Source organism: Schistocerca gregaria, chromosome 1, assembly GCF_023897955.1.
Source record: "Schistocerca gregaria isolate iqSchGreg1 chromosome 1, iqSchGreg1.2, whole genome shotgun sequence".
Classification (NCBI taxonomy): domain Eukaryota; kingdom Metazoa; phylum Arthropoda; class Insecta; order Orthoptera; family Acrididae; genus Schistocerca; species Schistocerca gregaria.
This window is the reverse complement of record NC_064920.1, coordinates 1,025,779,361-1,025,801,943: the sequence shown is the minus strand read 5'-3', so window position 1 is coordinate 1,025,801,943 and position 22,583 is coordinate 1,025,779,361. Positions and strand designations below refer to the sequence as shown.

The 22,583-nt window shown below is 38.2% G+C and overlaps 1 protein-coding gene across 3 annotated transcripts in view; it reads right to left on the bottom strand.

Annotated features, from left to right (window-relative positions):
* LOC126278983 (receptor-type guanylate cyclase Gyc76C-like) overlaps positions 1 to 22,583 on the bottom strand; it is a 638,621-nt gene that overhangs the window by 53,464 nt on the left and 562,574 nt on the right. For all 3 annotated transcript variants that reach the window (XM_049979308.1, XM_049979299.1, XM_049979290.1), the window contains exons 7-10: positions 21,476 to 21,669; positions 21,121 to 21,289; positions 8,391 to 8,548; positions 2,095 to 2,376 (exon numbers count right to left, since the gene is read on the bottom strand). In XM_049979308.1, coding sequence (XP_049835265.1) covers positions 2,095 to 2,376; positions 8,391 to 8,548; positions 21,121 to 21,289; positions 21,476 to 21,669 — 803 coding nt within the window. The remainder of the gene's footprint in view (positions 1 to 2,094; positions 2,377 to 8,390; positions 8,549 to 21,120; positions 21,290 to 21,475; positions 21,670 to 22,583) is intronic.

Sequence of the window (22,583 nt, the reverse complement as noted above, 5' to 3'; positions counted from 1 at the left end):
TGCAATACAGCGTACCACCCTCAGAGTAATTGGCTTGTTGAGTGTTGGCACTGGACTCTGAAAGTGCTCCTTACGTTCCATGGTGATGAGCGAGTCACTGCCCTTCCCTGGGTCATGTTAGGAATCCACATGACTTATAAGGCAAACCTCCAGGTGTCACTTGCTGAGGTCCTGTGTGGTGAGACACTAGTCCTCCCAGCTGAATTCGTCAATGACGCTCCACAACCATTGATCTATCTGACATCCCTGCTATCTGTATGCCTTGCCCATGGCCACATACCTGTCTCCCAGTTTTCATGCATTCAGTACTAGACTCATGCGAGTTTTATTATATTACAGGATGGCACTGTCAAACTGGCACTACAACCACTTTACTGTAGCCCATACTGGGTATTGGCACACATGGCTTACACTATGGACATCCTTATCTATGGTCATCATCAGCAAGTTTCACTTCAGTGGATTAAACCAGCTTGGATGATCTAGGAATTCACCCCACAGTATCTCGAGTTGAGTTTTCCACCATCACACAATGGCCCAACACCTGAACACCGCCCACGTGCCAACCAGATCTTTTGTATGTTGAGCCTATGTCAGTCAGTCACTCAGTGGCTGTGAATGATCGTCCCCCTCTCTTGCCTCACTCAGACTCTGCTTGTCACGATATGCTGCCTCTGTTTCAACCACCCATTGCAAGTGACATTACATGTCGCAAGTGCTTTCACCTGCTGTTCCCCAGTGTGTTCTAGTGTTTTTCCCGAGCTACAATGTTTCCCCCAACCCTTCTCCTACAGCGTCCCCTACAATATTTCCCCCAACCCTTCTCCTACAGTGCCCCCTACAACTACCACCAAAAAGATTTGCTTTTCTATCAACACTTCTGAGTGCCTGCATGATGAGCTTTCCTTACAGCTGCAAGATGGATCACTCTTCATCCTCCGTGTTAGGGAAGCTTTGCATGAGGCCACATTCTCTTCACTTGTAATCGTCCTATGCACAGTCCCACTCGGCACCAAAAGGATGCTCAAGATACGCATCCCCCTCTTCACTGCTCCTCCAACACTGACACCTTCTGTGCCAGTCCAGTTCACACGTGCAGGTCAACCAGGCCATCCTCCTTACTGGCTGGTGGACTATACGTGCTCTAGTCCACCCTGCATGTACCTCCCTGACTCCACAAGAATCGGTTCATCTATGCCTTTCATTCGGATTAGCCATGGCATGAATGGTCATGCTACCCTGCACGAGCAACTGACACCAATCAAATGGCCTACTACAAGACCACTGTATTCGACAATGCCCATTTTCTCTGCACAGTGCTCTGCACTCTTGGGGGGAGGGGGGCTCTGTGGTGATCCCTGATTGCCAATGACTCTGGAACAAGAAGTGGTCTACCTTTGCATTTAGTGAGCTATGGAAACAGTGTGGCTTTTGTTGTTTTCAAATGCTGTGTTATATTTCCATGTAATTGTGCATGAATAAAGTGTGTTTGATTGTAAATGTTGGTTATTTCTATCTGTGGAATTCACCAGCATCAATAGAAAATCCATGTACTTAAATAGTCACTTTTTACAAGACAGGTTCGGCAGTCTCAAGGTCACTTTAATTTACCTAGCAATCATCATCAGTGATGATTTCTTACACTTTGTTAAAGGACACTTGCTCAAAATTATGTATTTATTGATACCATGAAACTCTACCCTTCTTCTGTGCTTCTATAAGATGATGGGAGACTCAAAAAGAACACATTTATCCTACACAGTAATGATTATCCAAGTTTTATGAACTGTAACATATTTGTGAAACAGTTTTTGCTAGTGGATGACAAAATTAGTGGTTGATAGATGCTTACTACCTCTGAAGCATTTCACAAATGGAAAGAAACCTTAAAGATGAAACTATTACTTTCTGTTTTACTTTTTTGAATCTAGAAACTGAAAATATAGCACTGTCTTAAATTGAAAAACTGTCACACTTTCTTTCAGTACACGTTGGTATGGTTTTCTGATTTTCAATATACTCTTTTCACTAGTTTACTATGCCTAAATATAATTCAGTATTTTTTAAAAATATTTTTAGTTGTGCAATACATACCTTACTCGGGGAAGATACAATATCATTTGTGTGGAAACCTTTGAGCTCTGATGGCTCAATCTTCCACAAAAGGCCTTCAATTTCCTGATCTATTTTCCATTTTCTGTACATAGTCAGAATAAAAAATGCCGTAAAGAAAAGGACACCAGCCAGAACCCCGGCAGTTACAATGCTGCCAAACTTAGAATCTTCTGGACACAGTTCATTCTTGAAGCCACAACTTGGCTCATCCTCAGGTTTATTTGGACCAGCCCATTCAATTCTAATTTCAACAACATATTTCTGAAAGGGAAAATAATGTTTAATACATTAAGTTGTTTTCATACTGTAAAAGGATTTGGGGATTTGATTGTCTCAGTTGTAAATGTTGTTACTGTACTTTGTAAACATTTCAATTCACACAAGTTCAAGAAGTAATTTGACACACTGTGCATAGAAAATCTCTAAAATTGATTTTTAAACAAGAAAAACAGGAATACCACATAAGTCATTTAAGATGCAAATATTACAGTGCTGTATGCAAGCTTCATATCTTGGTCAGTGGAAAACATCACAGCTGATTCAGGAATCCCTCCAGTCAACCACACATAAATAAACAGTGTAGGGTCAACAGAGCTCTTGCTCAACTGGTCTTGAATTGAGCTGTGTTGATTATCTCATTCCCATTTCACAATACAGTGTAATTCTTTGCTGCATCTATTGGTACATGTTTGGATTATGTCAGGAAGGACTTCTACTATTGGTAACGGCTATATAGGCTTTTGACAACATCTTGTGCAACAAGAACATTACGGATCTTGAATGTGACAATGAGTACCACTGTACTGTATTGTTCATGTTTTGTACTATGTCATTTATGGAAATGCTCATTCAATAAAGGCATGGTTCAATATTAGTACCAAAAGACTGATGTATGACACTATCTTGATGATGTATTTAAATTGCTGCTGCAACAAATATAAGCAATCTGAATTCACAGTTCAGCAAGAAAAAAGTAAGTGTGATTAACAACCGGATCATCACAAATGGAAATAAAATAAGAATCAAATGAAATAATTTATGTAGTCAATATTTTACTATAATTTCAATAAACAAGTAGCTGTTATTGATGGCATGCCACTGAAGATGTCCACAGAATATGGAAAATTACACCTTGTTCAGTATATGCTGTGTTGTCTCTTTGTGACACGGTACACTATCAACAAAAGACATGTATCCTGGTTCAACTTCCAAAGCAGCACAATGTTTTGACTAGTCATGTTCATTAACATTTGTGGAAATTCTAGCGCCAAGAATGAAGGCCCCAAATGACTTTAAACTTGGACAGTGCATAGAACAGTTTACCAGAATAAATAATTAGGATTGCAATAAGCTTGGCTTAATGTAGTCCCAACAAGGCCATCTCTTGAGTCACCAAAAAGGTTAGTGTTATAACAAGCTCAATAAGTAAAGTGTCATCGAAGTGGAACCATGAAAGCAACTGCCAATATGCATCACTGACAGAAAGAAGCATAACATCAGCTTATGATTGAATCTTAACAGAATGTATGATCTATCCTTTGGCAATGGGCCTTTCAAACAATAACACTATAACTGTTTGTAGGAATCCTGCAAGGGGGCAGTGACACTTAGTTAAAGAGAGCAGCTTAAAGTGATGAGTTGCTATTGTTACTAGATTGCTTAATACGATCACACCATCAGGAAAGCATGCATTCTTGTAATGAACTACAAGCCTTTGTTCATACTGTTAGCTCTAAGCTGCATTGAGTTTTACTCACAAGTATGTAGCTGCATCATACATGGAGATGCTAGACTACCAAACAAACCAAAACATATCCCTGTGACAGTCAGGCAGTGATCTCTCTATGTATATCATTACAGTCTGCTCATGGGACTGTGGTCCTTCACAGGAGTAAAAATAAAAGAACAAAACGGTGTTTGTAGGTAAGTGTGAAAAATGTTGAAAGACCTTTGCAAGTTTTTAAGCATGTGCCTAACATATTAAATGGATCCATGAAACTTCTCACTATAAAAGTTTTTATGACGAATTTAATTTTAAGGTTCATATTTTTTTGAGTTCATGAGAAGGATAATGCCTATGAAAGAATTAAATTGTGCCCAAATCGTGGGTACAAATTTGATAAGAAAACAATACGTAACATTTTCAGTAATAGAGACTCCGATATTAGATAGTACATCTTTTGAGTAACAGAAGACCCAAACTGAAATGGAAGCTAATTCCAGACTTGCAAACCAGAGCATTCCAGAGTCTACATTAGTGTGGAGAGCTGCATCAAACCAGTCTTTGCACTGAAGAACACAACAACAACAAACAGCATACTCCAAAAACTATTACAGAGAGCATATATGAAGGAGATTGCTTACAAGGCACTCATGTGCCCCATTTAAGCCTCTCAACTAAGCCATAGAATGATAACAGATCAAGCTGTGTAACAAAATGAGACAGTAATTTTCCTTTGGAGAGCTGTTCAAAAACTTAAGTAAATTGTGAAACTTAAGTTGGTAGGTTGGCATCTACAAACAAAGGAGAGGCAGTAACAGCTTCTTAAACTGCCACACAAAAGATCCTGTGGCTAGAAGCTAGAGTGTTGACATGTCTGCACTGTCAGCTTACATAATCTGCTGCAGGCTGAAATCACAGTCCACTACCAAAACCACAAACTATGATGTCTGTTCAAATAATTCCAGAACTTTGTCCAAAAAAATTGTCTACTCTGATCTTTTACTTGTTGTGCATGGTTTCCTTAGAAATACTCTCCTCCACAATTTATACACCACTCCCAACACTATTTCCACTTCCAGAAGCAGTCTTGGTAAGCCTCTTGCTGGATCATGCAAGTTTTCTTTTATCTCATCTATTGTTGCAAATCTGCATCTTTTCAACAGGGTTTTCAACTTTGGGAATTAAAAAAAGTCTACAGAGTCCAGGTCTGGAGAGTACAGAGAATGAGGCATTCGTTTTTTGTGTAACAGTCATGCATCAACAGGGATGAATATGCAGATGCGTTATCGTGATGCAAGAGCCATGAATTGTCTCGCTAAATCTCAGGTGATTTCCTTCTCACATTTTCTTGCAGGCATCGCAACACTTACTACTAGTATCATTGATTAACAGTTTGCCCCTGTGGCACAATTCATGATGAACTAATCCTTCAAAGCAAATAAAATTATCAGCATGGCTTTGACATTTGACCTGACCTGATGAGCTTGTTTGGCCGGGAAAGGTTATTCAAGACCAAACAACCTTTCCCGACCCTCTGTGAAGATTGGACCTTAGTCTACACATCATAGCCATAGACACACATCTCATCACTATCTCTTAAGGAACATATTGTTCTCCTTTGCAGAATCCAAAACTCTTCAGAGATTGGAGGCAATGGTCTTTCTGGTCTTGACTCATGAGCTGTGGGATGAACTTGGCAGCAACACAGTGCATCCAACTGAAATGTTACATTCTTCTACAATCTCTCAGATAGTCAGTCTTTGATTGGTATGCACAATTTAGTTGACATTCCGGACATGAGCATCATTGGTAGACGTCAAAGGCTGTCCTGAACGAGAGTCATCTTTAACTTTCAACCACCCATTTTCAAACCATGTGAACCATTTGTAACACTGAGTATGGCTTAAGCACTCACCACTGTAGGCTTCCTGCATCATTTGGTGTGCCTCTGTTAACATTTCTGTGAGTTTCATGCAAAATTTAATGCAGATGTGTTGCTATCTAAATCTGCCATCTCAAAATTCACAAACTATGCAACACTACATTCTACTCAATTCACCACTAAATGATAACTAACACACATGCAATGATGAAACTTCTGCCAGTTACACATTAAACATACTAATGTGCAGAGTAGCCAACCACGTTTTGCTCCAATGCATCATTGGTGCGAAATTACAAATGTTCCAGAATTTTTTGAACAGGTCTCATACTTAATGGACACATGAAGGCCATCACTGGAGCTGAATAAAATCATGGGATATTTCTGAATGAGTTGCACATCCAGCTGTTCTTAATTACCACTATCTGGCTCTCTGTATTGTTTAGGGCCACACTGGATAAATGTTTATTGCAATGGTTTGAGTGCCATTGAAGGTAAAGCGATCTCATCTGCTGCCCACTGAAAGCAGTCTAACAGCAACCTCTACATTAGGGAGATTTTAGAGTCTGAGGGACACACTCTTTTTAAGGCAACCATACATGCCATATTTCTGAAGGCCATTTGCCTGCATTGTTCAAATAATGAGTACCAACACATTGTCCACTGAGGATGTCTAACATACAGTTGCTTGGCAACAAATTTGTCACAGTTCTCCAGTAACCACTGCTAATGCTTTATGGATCTGTATTTACACCATGTGGGGGAAGATCCAAGAGAAGTTTGTCATCCTCATAAATTCTTGATGTTAACAGACTGTAATTGCAACATATTAAATCCTCAAATTCATAACTTAAGTACACATCTGTAATTCTAATCAGATGTTTACTGTCATTTACTTACCCTACATCTACATCCATACTCAGAAAACCACTGGAAGCGCATGACAGAGGTCACTATCTAATGTACCACATATTGTGGTATCTTCCCATTGAATCGACAATTGAATAAGAGAAGAACAGCTGTTTAAAAGCTTCTGTGCTGTCTTTAATTAGTACTGTCTTGTTCTGATAGTCTCTAAGGGAGTGACACATAGTGTGCTGTAATATATTACTAAATTTCTTACTTAATACTGGTTCTTGAAACTTATAGGTGACAGGTATCTTCAAGAGTCTTTTCAGTATTTCCTGGGCTCAGACAAATCTTTGACCATTTGTGCTGCCATCTTTCTATATCTTCTACTTGTCCTATTTGGTAAGAGTCCCTCACACTTGCTCAGTATTCAAGGATGGCTGTTTGTAAGCAAATTTCTTTGTAGGCTGACTGCATTTCCCCAGTACCCCACCACTGAACTGAAGCTTCCCCCCTGATTAAACTATGACTGAGGCTATGTAATAATTCTTTTTAAATACACAATATTAAACTGTGTGTAATCAAAATAATGTACACAGATGACTCTACTATTTTTTGATGAATCTGGATGAAATAGCATTCTTCAATTCATCATTGGTTGAGGAGCAATGTATGGGGACATTTACTTTTAGGTATTACCAGAAAAAAACATGATGTGTTGTCAGAGTGGGTGAACAGTGGATCATAAAATTTTGCCCTTCTAAGATGCCAAAAGAGTTTTTTTATTATATCTACCATCTCATTTGTAAATGATTTGGCATTTTTAAACTTTGTTATCAGAAGAAGTAATACCTCAGTTATACCCCAATGAATGCTGGTTTTCCAAACTTTCCCTTTTACATAATAAATATTAATTTTGGAATATGGAAAATCTGTATGTACTGGTAAGTGATAATAGAATACAGAAAATGCAGTAATAGCAAATATAAAGAAAACAGTTTGCCTCCTATAAATGAAGTTGCTTACAGGAAATGAAATAAAGTAAGTAGAAAGCTATATACAATAACACTTTGGTCTGACTGTTAGATTGAACTGGAGTGCACTCTGGTTTACAATTAAAAATTTGTTGAAATATGAAAATATATTCTTTGTAAACTAAACATAATACTCAATAATTAACAATTCAAATTAAAAGAAAAGGGTATTTACATCGATTGTCAAAGCAAAGCAGGAGTAATTGGAGGATAATTTATAACAGTTTAGTTTACACATTTTTCTCATCAGTATTGTATCCTAAACTTCCTCCCTTCAGATATACTCTTTGCTTTATCTCTATTGTATACTTGTCATTTCTTTAGACTTATGTATTAGTTTTCCTTCCTCCTGTTACCACATCTCTCCCACTAATCCCCAACCTTCTTCCCTCTATATCTAACTTTCTTGTCTCTTATCTTTCACACATCACTTTCTTGCAACTTATTATTAGCACTCTAGAATGAATATTAGTAATTACAATCATCTTTCATGTCTGGTTCTATGTCTGTGTCTCTTTTTGCCACAGCTTCAAAGTGGCCTCCTTGTCCTAACCAACCCACATACATTCTCTTAATTTTATGCCAGCATTACTTTCTCAATATGATGAAGAATTATTGAAAGCTAATGTCCAATATCTTTTTCTTCTTGTAACTACATCAGCCCTAACCAACTCTGTTACATAAGTTTTGAGAACAGATAAGTAAACACCCTTTTCTGTCACATATAAGCTTACTTCACTGTACATTTTTTACTTCCATATATTAGAGATTATTAAGACCAACTAACCAGCCCATCAGCATCAGCACGGAAGTGTCCCACCTTCGCCATATGGCGAGAGCAATTTAAGTCTCTTAATTTTGTTGGCCTGGGTTGTAGTGCAACAACAGAAAAGTTACCCTCAGAATCACCATTTTTATCAATATTGATATTTGCTCCTGTGATGCCTGCAAAGTAAACATACAATTCATAAAGACCAATTGAACTTAAATTATAATGTGCTAAATGAGTGAATTTAATTAATGAGATTAAAATATATAGAACTCAAATAAGTTTAATAAGACTGATAGTAGTATCTGTGTACAACATTCAGTGTTTCAGTGCTATTAGTGTGACATCAACAGAAATAACAAAATAAAGAGGTGGAATGTAAGGAGCTGTAGCATTAGGAATACAACATGCTCTAAAACCGTACACAATGTTAACCATAACAAAGTCTATAGAAGAACTGAACAGTTAAAAGGGAGAAGAGAGAAATCAGAGCCATAGGCTAATAGAAGTACCACATCACTCTGCAGTATGTGCCAGATTTAGGATGGTGGCAGTGGTGCCAGCGATGTTTCATCGCTCTTGAAAGAGATGATATAGATGCCTAAACTTGTACTAGAGAGAGTATACTGCGTTATGTTGCCTGATAAAATGTGGTTTATGGGATCACTAGTGTATTCAGAGATGTGATCAGAAGAAGACTTCTTTGACTCCTACTACGTAATAGTAGGATTGAGGCTTTTCCTTCAGATAATAGATTAAAGAAGGTGCTATAGTGTGGTTTTAGTCAGTGTATGTTCAAAAGAAATATTCACAATGCAAAATAAGTTCTTATTACCCAAGATATCACTTTCAGATAAAGCATGTGAAGTGCTGATATATGTATGTTCATCAGTTTAATTTGTATGGGCAGTAATAATAGGAGAAAATACTCACAAATGTTTTAAAAGCAACATTGAGAAAACTACATGAACACAAAAAATCCAAAGAAGACTGACAAAGAATTTAGACACCAAAAGGCTACAATAATTATAAATCCTAATGCTTTTAGGAAGATTACGAAGTCAAACAGAACTCGACATGTCAAGACTGAAGGTTTCTTCCACAGTTTTTCTGTCCCCTGTGCATTTCCAAAGATGCCATTGTGACTGCATTTTGGATGATAAAGCATATCTCATTTATTCGCAAGCTGGAAAGGTGACCTAGGAGCCATACATGTGGAGAGAGTGACGAAATGCTATTTAGGCTAACTGCATTGTTGATCAAACTCCCAGGATTTGTATGTTATGCTTAATTTCAGAAAATGTGTTTTGGAATGGTACATAACATTTTATTTTATTTTCAGACATTAAAATTATAGCATATGCACATGTTTTTCATGTGTTATTTCTTTCCTTCCTAGATGTGACTAAAATTTCTGAGTTGGTGGCCCTAATTACTTTACGATTACAATAATAAAAACCTCTGTATACATTTTATAAATATTGCATTGCCTTCTGAAAGTTAACAATTTTTTCATATTTTGCAACTGATATTAGTGTTAGTGAATTCAACAATATAAGTAAAAGAAGCAAATAATGATTTATGAAGGTATTTGCATGGTCAATGTCGTTATATCTTAGCAACCTTTGAAAATGTGTATAGGTGATATAGAAAGTCTTTAGCACAGTTGTAGCTCTTTTGTTGTTATTGTTGTTGACAAGTGGATGTAATATCATACTTTTGACAAATAAAATACCAGTTTTGCTTTCATCATCTTACTATATTCTGAAACGAATAACATAGAAGTGATCTTTCATCAGTTATAACATGTGAGGGTATATTAGTACATGAATTTTGAGTAACTCTACAGACAATGTCATATGCTCTTTTTGCAAGTGCTGGAGTGGGTACAAATGATTGAGCCTACAGGCATTTAGAAAGAAATTAGTAGGTACATATTTAGTTTAAAAATGTACACACATGTTCTAGGAATACCATGGAAATTTGGTTCTTTTATTGTGAAGTATCACTCTATTTATTGATCATATGTTCCCAACTAGTAAATAACACTGCAAGAATACATCATCCAATACAATTTTTATGCAATGTCATTAAAATGTTAGAAATACTATTGCTCTACTCCATGATAAGTACTCATATATTTTAAAACTGTTGAGATATGAATCTTGGTATCACCATAACACCAAGATAGTTGCCAAGTGACATTTTAACTTTTGCCAAGCAGAACGTTCTTCTGCTATCATCAAGCTGAACATTTTTATGGAAAGAGGCAATGATACTGTGTTCTGCCATAAAGCTACACTAATATAGCATATTACTTTCAAGATGACGAACTGTTAAATAGCACTTCCTGTAATTTTGAAACAAGACATTTTGGCCAATTTCAACTTCAAGAAGATCTCTACTATCTGCCAGAAAACAGCTTTTCATTTTCACTGATTGTCGGTTTCTCTGTCTTAAGCTTACTGCAATTAATTGCAGTAAGCTTAAAATGGAGACATTAATAATAACAATGAGCATATGGCATTGGTGACTGGGAGACCCCTCGCAAGGCGGTTTCGCCACCGCTCCACAAGTTCTTTAACGCCACTACAGCCACTTGTGAGTGAATTAGGATGAAATGATGATGAAAGACACACAACACCCACTCATCTCGAGGCAGAGAGAAATCCCTGACCCCACCGGGAATCGAACCCGGGACCCCATGCGTGGGAAGCAAGAACGCTACTGCAAGACGACAAGTCACGGACAAGACATGAATAATAACCGATTATAATAGCAGATGCAGAAGATGACTATGAAAATGAACATTTAGCTTTTCATTTATAGCTTCTTCATAGGTCACTTCCCTTAATAATACAATTTCAATTGCAGATGTTTAGAGTTGCTGTATTATACTTCATCTGGCCCCATATGTATCAGGTGTGATGAGAAAGCAATGGGAATCTTTTAATTTCATATGCTTTATACATCTGATTTTCAAAATTTTTGTTTTTAATTTGTTAGTAGACATGTTCCTAATGTACTTTTACATCTTTAGCTGTTATTAATACTTGGTTTATTGTTGATGGTCGAAAAAGTTATACTGTAAGTGTTTTCAAGTGCTCAGCGAATATTTGCTTTCAAAGCAGATGGATCAAAGAATTTGCATTAAATTTTGTTTGAAAAATGGAACAAAGTGCAGCACTGCATCCAAAATATTGACTGTGGCTTTTGGTGGATCTACTATGAGTAACACAAGAGTTTACAAGTGGTATATACATTTCAAAGAGGGTCAAGAAGACACTGAAGACGATGACCACTCTGGGTGCCATAGCACATCAATTACTGACATCAATGTGGGAGAAGTATAGCAAATAGTTCTTGAAAATCACCATCAGATAGGTTGCCTATGATGTCAGCATATGCTTTGACTCATAGCAATGAGTTTTTTCTGATGTTTCAGACATGAAACATGTAACAACAAAGTTTGTTCCAAAATTGTTGAATTTTGACCAAAAATGACAACCATAGTCATCACTCAGGAATTTTTTAATGAAGTAGACAACAATTCAAGACTTCCAAAGAAGGTGGAACAGGTGACAGAACATGGGTATTTGGGTATGATGTCAAAACCAGGCCAGTCATACCAATGGAAACTGCATGAAGGGCCAAGACAAACAAAATTCAACATGTTTGAACACAGATTAAGGCTCTTCTCACTGTGTTCTCCAATTACAATGGCATAGTGCATCATGGGTTCCTACCTTATGGTCATACAATCAATACGAATACTACCTGGAAGTAATGTAATGCACCATTTGCGTGAAGCAATTCGAAGAAAATGACAAGAGCTATGGCAAAAACACTTGTGGAAATTACATCATGATAATGCTCCCACTCACATCTCAATGCTTGTTTGTGATTTTTTGACAAAAACAAAACCATTACATTGCCTCAGCCACTGTATTTATTGAACATGGTCCCCTGTGATTTCTTTCTATCCCCAAGGCTGAGCAAAACTGTGAAAGGACATCATTTTTCCACCACTGATGAGATAAAAAAACAGGATCACTGACAGAGCTGAAAATCATGTAAGGGTGCAAATTAGCATGCTGGTAAATGGGAGTTGGTGATATGAACCCTTACTCCCGAATTGAGATTGCGAGATCATGTCTGTTTGTGTTTATAGAAATATACATAAGGCTGAGAACTGTATTTTGAAAAACTAGTTTTATGTAATAACAGTTATAGGTAAAATTAAATTAGGTTCTGTTTGGATTGGTGTGGTGATGAATCTTTGAGATGTTCTGGGGCCACCAGATGGCTGCACGTGATGTCACAGCAGGCATGAGCTCAGAGTCTGCAGAGCAGTGCAGTGTGCCGTGGAGCTCCATCCATGGTGAAATTCTGTGATCATGGGATTTTGCAATTGGGGAGATCTATGCCTAACACAGAACTGAATTTGACTTGGAATCACAATGAGAGTCTGTTCTTGTTATTGCCTGTAAAAAGTTACAAGAGCTGTTCAGAAACTGGGTTCTGTTCGGTCACAAAATGGAACTACTGAGAAAATCTGATAAAGCTTTGCACAGGTGTGTTGGGCAGTGTCTCTAGTAACACCACCTGTGTCACATTGCTCTTTCCAGTTCTGAGCACACAGTCAGCACATAAAGATGCCTAGAAAAAACTATATCCCACCAAGTACAAGAGCCTAGTGAGAAATTTCACCTGAAGCTTTGCAGCCCACATAACATAACTGTCATTTCTTTCCTTCTTCAAAACAATTCTCAGCCATATTCTACAGTGGCAATGAAGATGCCCCTGCAGCATTTATGAAGGGAAGTGTTTGATAACCCACAATACTGCCTGTAATTTGCTCCCTCTGAGTTTCATTTCTCCTAACATGAATTGCTGGCTGTGAAGACATTTTGGCACAGGCCAGCTGTCAACCAGCCTAGAGAATTGGTGGAGAGCACTGGTGGCTGCCTTCTATAATGGTATGGGACAGTTGGTACAATGCTACACAAATGTCTAAGTCCAAGCAGTGACTGTGTAGATAAGTAGCTGGAAATTATAGCTAACAGTTGCCAATAAAACATTTTTTATTTTCACAGTGGTTTCCATTTTGCAGCCAATCGGAACTTACTTTCCAAATACCCTTTGTATTTTGATCAGATGGTAAACCAATTTGTAATTGGGATAATAAATCCTCATTGTGAACCTACCAGTGCCTCTTACTAGGTAACAGATATTACTTCACTGGAAACGTCTGGTGGAAAGTAGGGCCCTCCAAAACAAGTATGAAGATCACATCAAAAAGGAGAGAATCCTCACAACTTTAACAAAAAGTTTGTTCCAGAAGTGGAAAAAGCACTGGCACACCTTTTGAGGGGATTACTTTGAAGGGCACATGTTGATGTCGTTGGATAAGTAAAGACTCTTTCAGAAAAATGAAAATTTCCATTGCTTTCTGATCACACCTCGTACAACTTTAATCACTGGCACTAAATATCAAACAGAAATTTATCCCAGCAGAAATGTGGCTATCTCACTTATCCACAGCTTATTGAGAACAAAAATCATTATGTGTGAAAATTAAGCACTTATTGGCTATCGTTGACATGGTAATACTTCACAAATATGCACACAATATGCTTGGACATCTCAACCATAATATGGATATGAAAGAAGAGAATTGGGATAATAAATCCTCATTGTGAACCTACCAGTGCCTTAAAAGAGACTGAACACATGTACATTGTTATGAGGCAGGGCTAGACCTGCATTCTTCTGCTGAATTTTCATTTAAATGGTACGTTATAAATGTTTTACGCTGAAGTTATGATTTTTTTCTCCAACAACAGTTTGCCAAATAGGCCAAAAGCTGTATATGAAGGCAGAATATTAGATGCAAGCTGCACTCTGAGAGGAAGCTGTGACGAGCCACATTATAGCAGACAGAATAATGAACTTCATGTTTCTTCCCTCTATACTCTATGTACTTAGTATTTAATGTTCTTAAGAGCGTTGCTGAAATATTGATACCTCTTTGACTATTTTTTTACTTGAATGGGTCTTTAAATTCTTAGAAAGTTTTGTGTGTGAAACATGTTAAGGTGGCAGGTGCTTATAACTGCATCAACCTGTACAGTGTGCACTCTAGTTCTGTATCAGCAGAATACAGAAGGCTGATGTTCCATCAGCAATTCTATTATTTACAGTGAGCAAGCATTATTGTTGGCCCATAGCACTGTAGTGGCAATTGGTGAATGTTGAGTTATGTTTCAATTTTTTGTGCTAGTCATGTTGCCGTAAGGCATGAGAAAGGCAGAGCTTACATCCTCTGCTCTGTTCCTTTCCCTGTGGTAACTTATGTGTGAAAAAGATCTTGCTTCCTCCACTAATAACATCCACTTATATGACAATTCAAGAAAAATTGTGCAGCGCAGGTGTCACCATGCCTGGCTGGTTGTCAGGTTCTTTGTTGACAGAAAGGCAAAGGCTTTTTTTTTTTTTTCTTTTCCCATCAGTCTACTGAGTGGTTTGATGCGGCCCGCCACAAATTCCTTTCCTGTGCTAACCTCTTCATCTCAGAGTACCACTTGCAACCTACGTCCTCAATTATTTGCTTGACGTATTCCAATCTCTGTCTTCCTCTACAGTTTTTGCCCTCTGCAGCTCCCTCTAGTACCATGGAAGTCATTCCCTCATGTCTTAGCACATGTCCTATCATCCTGTCCCTTCTCCTTAGCACATGTCCTATCATCCTGTCCCTTCTCCTTATCAGTGTTTTCAACATATTCCTTTCCTCTCCGATTCTGCGTAGAACCTCCTCATTCCTTACCTTACCAGTCCACCTAATTTTCAACATTCGTCTATAGCACCACATCTCAAATGCTTCAATTCTCTTCTGTTCCTGTTTTCCCACAGTCCATGTTTCAGCTACCATACAACTGTACTCCAGACGCACATCCTCAGAAATTTCTTCCTCAAATTAAGGCTGGTATTTGATATTAGTAGACTTCTCTTGGCCAGAAATGCCTTTTTTGCCATAGTGAGTCTGCTTTTGATGTCCTCCTTGCTCCGTCCGTCATTGGTTATTTTACTGCCTAGGTAGCAGAATTCCTTAACTTCACTGACTTCGTGATCATCAATCCTGATGTTAAGTTTCTCGCTGTTCTCATTTCTACTACTTCTCATTACCTTCGTCTTTCTCTGATTTACTCTTAAACCATACTGTGTACTCATTAGACTGTTCATTCCGTTCAGCAGATCATTTAATTCTTCTTCACTTTCACTCAGGATAGTAATGTCACCAGCAAATCGTATCACTGATATCCTTTCACCTTGTATTTTAATTCCACTCCTGAACCTTTCTTTTATTTCCATCATTGCTTCCTCGATGTACAGATTGAAAGGCTACAGACTTGTCTTCCCATTCTTGATACGAGCACTTTGTTCTTGATCGTCCACTCTTATTATTCCCTCTTGGTTGTTGTACAAATTGTATATGACCCGTCTCTCCCTATAGCTTACCCCTACTTTTTTTCAGAATCTTGAAGAGCTTGCACCATTGTATATTGTCTAACGCTTTTTCCAGGTCGACAAATCCTATGAACGTGTCTTGATTTTTCTTTAGCCTTGCTTCCATTATTAGCCGTAAAGTCAGAATTGCCTCTCTCGTGCCTTTACTTTTCCTAAAGCCAAACTGATCGTAACCTAGCGCATTCTCAATTTTCTTTTCCATTCTTCTGTATATTAATCTTATAAGCAGCTTCAATGTGTGAGCTGTCAAACTGATAGTGCGATAATTCTCGCACTTGTCAGCTCTTGCCGTCTTCGGAATTGTGTGGATGATGCTTTTCCGAAAGTCAGATGGTATGTCGCCAGACTCATATATTCTACACACCAACGTGAATAGTCGTTTTGTTGCCACTTCCCCTAATGATTTTAGAAATTCTGATGGAATGTTATCTATCCCTTCTGCCTTATTTGACCGTAAGTCCTCCAAAGCTCTTTTAAATTCCGATTCTAATACTGGATCCCCTATCTCTTCTAAATCGACTCCTGTTTCTTCTTCTATCACATCAGACAAATCTTCACCCTCATAGAGGCTTTCAATGTATTCTTTCCACTTATCTGCTCTCTCCTCTGCATTAACAGTGGAATTCCCGTTGCACTCTTAATGTTACCACCGTTGCTTTTAACGTCACCAAAGGTTGTTTTGATTTTCCTGTATGCTGAGTCTGTCCTTCCGACAATCATATCTTTTTCGATGTCTTCACATTTTTCCTGCAGCCATTTCGCCTTAGCTTCCCTGCACTTCCTATTTATTTCATTCCTCAGTGACTTGTATTTCTGTATTCCTGATTTTCCCGGAACATGTTTGTACTTCCTCCTTTCATCAATCAACTTAAGTATTTCTTCTGTTACCCATGGTTTCTTCGCAGCTACCTTCTTTGTACCTATATTTTCCTTCCCAACTTCTGTGATGGCCCTTTTTAGAGACGTCCATTCCTCTTCAACTGTGTTGCCTTCTGCGCTATTCCTTATTGCTGTATCTATAGCGTTAGAGAACTTCAAACGTATCTCGTCATTCCTTAGAACTTCCGTATCCCACTTCTTAGCATATTGATTCTTCCTGACTAATGTCTTGAACTTCAGCCTACTCTTCATCACTACTATATTGTGATCTGAGTCTATGTCTGCTCCTGGGTACGCCTTACAATCCAGTATCTGATTTCGGAATCTCTGTCTGACCATGATGTAATCTAATTGAAATCTTCCCGTATCTCCCGGCCTTTTCCAAGTATACCTCCTCCTCTTGTGATTCTTGAACAGGGTATTCGCTATTACTAGCTGAAACTTGTTACAGAACTCAATTAGTCTTTCTCCTCTTTCATTCCTTGTCCCAAGCCCATATTCTCCTGAAACCTTTTCTTCTACTCCTTCCCCCACAACTGCATTCCAGTCGCCCATGACTATTAGATTTTCGTCCCCCTTTACATACTGCATTACCCTTTCAATATCCTCATACACTTTCTCTATCTGTTCATCTTCAGCTTGCGACGTCGGCATGTATACCTGAACTATCGTTGTCGGTGTTGGTCTGCTGTCGATTCTGATTAGAACAATCCGGTTACTGAACTGTTCACATTAACACACCCTCTGCCCTACCTTCCTATTCATAATGAATCCTACACCTGTTATACCATTTTGCTGCTGTTGATATTACCCGATACTCATCCGACCAGAAATCCTTGTCTTCCTTCCACTTCACTTCACTGACCCCTACTATATCTAGATTGAACCTTTGCATTTTCCTTTTCAGATTTTCTAGTTTCCCTACCACGTTCAAGCTTCTGACATTCCACGCCCCAACTCGTAGAACATTATCCTTTCGTTGATTATTCAATCTTTTTCTCATGGTAACCTCCCCCTTGGCAGTCTCCTCCCGGAGATCCGAATGGGGGACTATTCCTGAATCTTTTGCCAATGGAGAGATCATCATGACACTTCTTCAACTACAGGCCACATGTCCTGTGGATACACATTACGTGTCTTTAATGCAGTGGTTTCCATTGCCTTCTGCATCCTCATGTCGCTGATCATTGCTGATTCTTCCGCCTTTAGGGGCAATTTCTCACCCCTAGGACAAGAGAGTGCCCTGAACCTCTATCTGCTCCTCCGCCCTCTTTGACAAGGCCGTTGGCAAAATGAGGATGACTTCTTATGCCGGAAGTCTTCGGCCGCCAATGCTGATTATTTATCAAAATTTAGGCAGTGGCAGGGATCGAACCCGGGACCGAAGACATTTTGATTATGAATCAAAGATGCTACCCCTAGACCACGGGTATATCATCTACAAAACAACCATCCCTGATAACACATTAAGCAGCCTTAAATTTGGTTACTGTTTTAGTTGTTCAGTTACACACAAAGAACAGTAGAGCTCTAAAAGAACAGCAGATACATTACAAAAAGTTTACAATGTTCACAGCTCAAAAGACATAGCATTGTATGTCATTAAATATTCAGTAGTGTATATAGCAAGGTATCAAGAGAAATACGATTCCAGCAATTTAAGATTAAGAAAGAGAAGGGAAAAACTGCTACCCTGCTTTCTTGGTTATATTACTCAGCAACTGTTTATCTTTTGTTTCCTTCGTATTGGTGTGAGCACACCATTCATCCATTCAATGAATGAACAAAAACCAGTAATTAGGATATGGCAACAGACTGACTAACTTGCAAATAAGTTTTAAGAACAGAAATAATCAGTTGTCAACTGCACAAATTTTTATTAAATTAACTTTTTGACTAGTTTTGGCAAATTAATATGCCATCCCAAGAAAATCACACAGTTAGACTGACATCAGAAATCAAACATCAAGCAAACTCTGGATGATAGAGTTCTACAAAAAATGGGAATAAGATAAGAATTTGGTTAGTACCAGGGTTGGATCACAATTAACAGGAGATTAATAACAATAAGTGTACAGTAAGAAACAGATTATAAACATACCTTCCTTAAAATTTTACACAGTACTGTCAAGCAGTTAGAAGTGACATAACAAATGCGAAGATATGGTGACCAAAAAAAAAAGTTGCATTATAAGTAAAATATTAAAAAACCACAAGAAATATAATAATTAGCACCAATAGAGTAGTGTGACCATAATACATTTCACTTATATAATAAGCAATGAGTGCTAGTGTGCCTAAAAGGTTACAAAGACTAAGCACAATGAGGGCACTCATATCCAAACATACATCGAACGAAACTGAACATCAGTCTTAAAGAAATGAAACGCCATTATGATCCTATTTCATGTGCTAATCAAGCCTATGCCAATGGCCTTGCCGCAGAGGTAATACTGGTTCCTGCCAGATCACCGAAGTTAAGTGCTGTCGGGCTGGGCTGGCACTTGGACGGGTGACCATCCAGTCTGCTGAGCACTGTTGGTAAGAGGGTGCACTCAGCTCTTGTGAGGCAAACTGAGGAGCTACTTGATCAAGAAGTAGCGGCTCTGGTCTCAGAAACTGAAATATGGCCGAGAGAGCAGTATGCTGATCACATGCCCCTCCATATCTGCATCCAGTGACGCCTATGGGCTGATGATGACACAGTGACAGGTTGGTATCGTTGGGCCTTCATGGCCTGTTTGGGAAGAGTTTAGTTTAGTTTTAATCAGGCATATAAATTTTTACACAATTATAACATAGCTTGTAAAAAGGGCTGAAGGAAGGGTACAATGATTAGGTTTATTTAATAATCAGCTGATGGTGGCACCATGGGCTGATGGAGAAGTGGCGCTACACTGAACTTTCCAGTATCTTAATGTAGAGGCCAGCCCCCGGATATGATTTTTCAGTGACGTTAATAACTGGACCTGTCCCAGCTGAGACATCCGACTTGACAGTGAGCACAACGTCCCAGTCCACATTTACAAGTTGTCTTTCCATTTAGGGCCTCTACCTATAGCTCTTATAAATACTGGCTGCATCACAGCACATCTACATAAGTAACATAAAATGATGTAACACAGAAAAATGTATTAGGCACACTGAAAACAATACAAATAGGTGGTTTGTGATTAACTAGTCATCACAGACAAAACATATTTAAAAAATATATAACAAATAAATTACTTTAAAAAGCACCAAGACATCTTGACTAGATGTTGAGGGAAGAAATGCACAAACAACACATGCAAATTGCCATTCTTAACAGGAGTAAAAAGCATTAAGCAAACAGGAAGGTTACAAGTCATTAGAATCGACAGGTGCAAATGGTCATTTTTAATATGCGATATAAATAATTGGTTAAGTAAATAGGCAAGTTAAAAAACATTGAAAAAGAGAGGAATTACAATCAAAAAACAAACTGTTTCCAAGTGAGAGCTGATCATTCAACAGATCTTTGGGGCCTGGATAGGAATGCTCAAAAATTTCAATATCTTCTAAAAGATTCATTTTGCACCCTTTATCCATTATGTGCAAGATTTCGATATTAAGTAATAAAAGCAGTGGGTGTAAGTGCTTTTCAGCTTTAAGATGTTCTGTCGGCCAGGGTGGCCGAGCAGTTCTAGGCGCTACAGTCTGTAACCGCGTGACCGCTACGGTCGCACGTTCGAATCCTGCCTCGAGCATGGGTGTGTATGATGTCCTTAGGTTGGTTAGATTTAAGTATTTCTATGTTCTAGGGGACTGATGACCTTAGAAGTTAAGTCCCATAGTGGTCAGACCCATTTGAACCATTCTTTAAGATGTTCTGAAACCATTGATTTGTAAGCAACCTTACCATTTTTGTTCAACAAATGTTCTGGAACCAAGTCTTGAATGCCCTTTCTGTTTGTCCTACATAAAAGGCTGGGCATAAGCTCTCTGAATTTTGTATATCCCAGATTTTAGATGTTTATCAACAGGAGGTCTCTCTTTATGAATAAAAAGAAGCTTGCTTGATGATTGCTTACTTATGTGAGTTTAACTATATGATTTTTTGAGGATGGTAAATTAATTTTCCAAAACTAGTCAAGAAATTACTTTAATAAAAATTTGTGCAGGTGACAACTGACTATTTCTATTCTTAAAAAGTGCTTCACAGCTGCTGATTGACAGCCATGTATAAAATTGCACATAAGTAAATATTCCTTCTAGATACTATTTCATTTCAAATCCAAAGAAGAGTGTTTCAAAAAAACATAGCAGTGACTGTCTTTTTCTGCCTGATTTTTCTAATGTTAGTGATACAACATTCACTTACTCGTATACTTCTGCCTCTTTATTATCCTTTCAATAATCAATGTTCCATTCTTCACCACTTCATCAATAGCCTCCACTGTCAAGTTGGCTTTTTCATCCAGCACTTCATCTAGTGCTGTTGCATACAGCTTCACAGCATCATACAGATATGCTGCATATATTGACACATACTACAAAAGAACATTGAGACAAAGTGTAAAGAAATATAGTATCACACTTCACTAGATTATTAGTAATAATTTTAGAAACATGTTTCAAAATATAGTTAAGAAATGTTATTGTCTAACAAGCACATATTATTCAGTAATCTAAATTATTTAAATCAGAAGCTGAATATATGATTAACATGTACTCACTGTTTTGAAACTTTTGTTGAAAAACACTTCTGGCATAGGAAAGTTAAACGGTTCTTTAGTATTATTGGTCCGCACATCTTTTGTAAAATTTTCATAAGCATCTGCAGGTGGGGTTAGCACAACTACAAGTAATGATCTTAGCCTCTTTTCAATACTATCCAAATTACAGTCTGGCTGATCAAATCCAAGAGACCCTGTAATCACATCAGAGTTTGAGTTTAATTTGATATTGTAAAGTCCTGGGTGGAACACATACATGATCTGATCAAAAGTACCAGACACCTATTTGTGGATATTAATATCGGGTATGTCCACTATTCACCTTTATGACGACTTGAACTCTGCTGGGGACACTTTCAGTGAGGTGTCTGAATGTCTGTGGAGGAATGGCAGCCCATTCTTGCTCAATAGCTGAAACCAGAGAAGGTGGTCTGGGGTAAAGTCGACATTATAACTCATCCCAAAAGTGGTTCATAGGGTTCAGGTCAAACCTAGAGAAGGCCAGTCAATTTAAGACTGTTGCTACGAACACGCCGTCGCTTCTCTGATACTGCTTTATGACAGGGTGCATTGTCATGCTGATACAAACAATTGCGGAAATTCCTGGATGGACTAATGGTTAAAATAAAGGAACAGCAATCACTCACCTACAGCATATTGATGCATGGAGCACAGATGCACTTAACAGAAAACAACATTCACACTATCTTTCAAGCACTAGCTCATTTTCTAGTAAAAGCACACAACCTCACAGACACCCAAATGCACACTTCCCTGGCCACGGCCAAGGCCATGGGAGTGTGTGTTTGAGTGCCCGTGTGGGTTTTGTGTGTGTAAATGTTTGCATGTTTGGTAGAAAAAGAGCTAGTGCTCAGTAGCTAATGTGGCACGCAGTTTTTGATTATAAGTTTCTGAGTCCCTTGCACTGATCTGCTATAGGTGAGTCGTTGCCTTTCTCATATTTTACCCCCATATTGATGTAAACAACCATCATCTCCAAACTGTTCCTCTACTGTACACAGTACATAATGTTGTAAAACATATTCATTTCTTTCTGGATTTAGTGTTTTGTTATGTGCAATAAAGGGGAAACAGCTTACTCATGAAA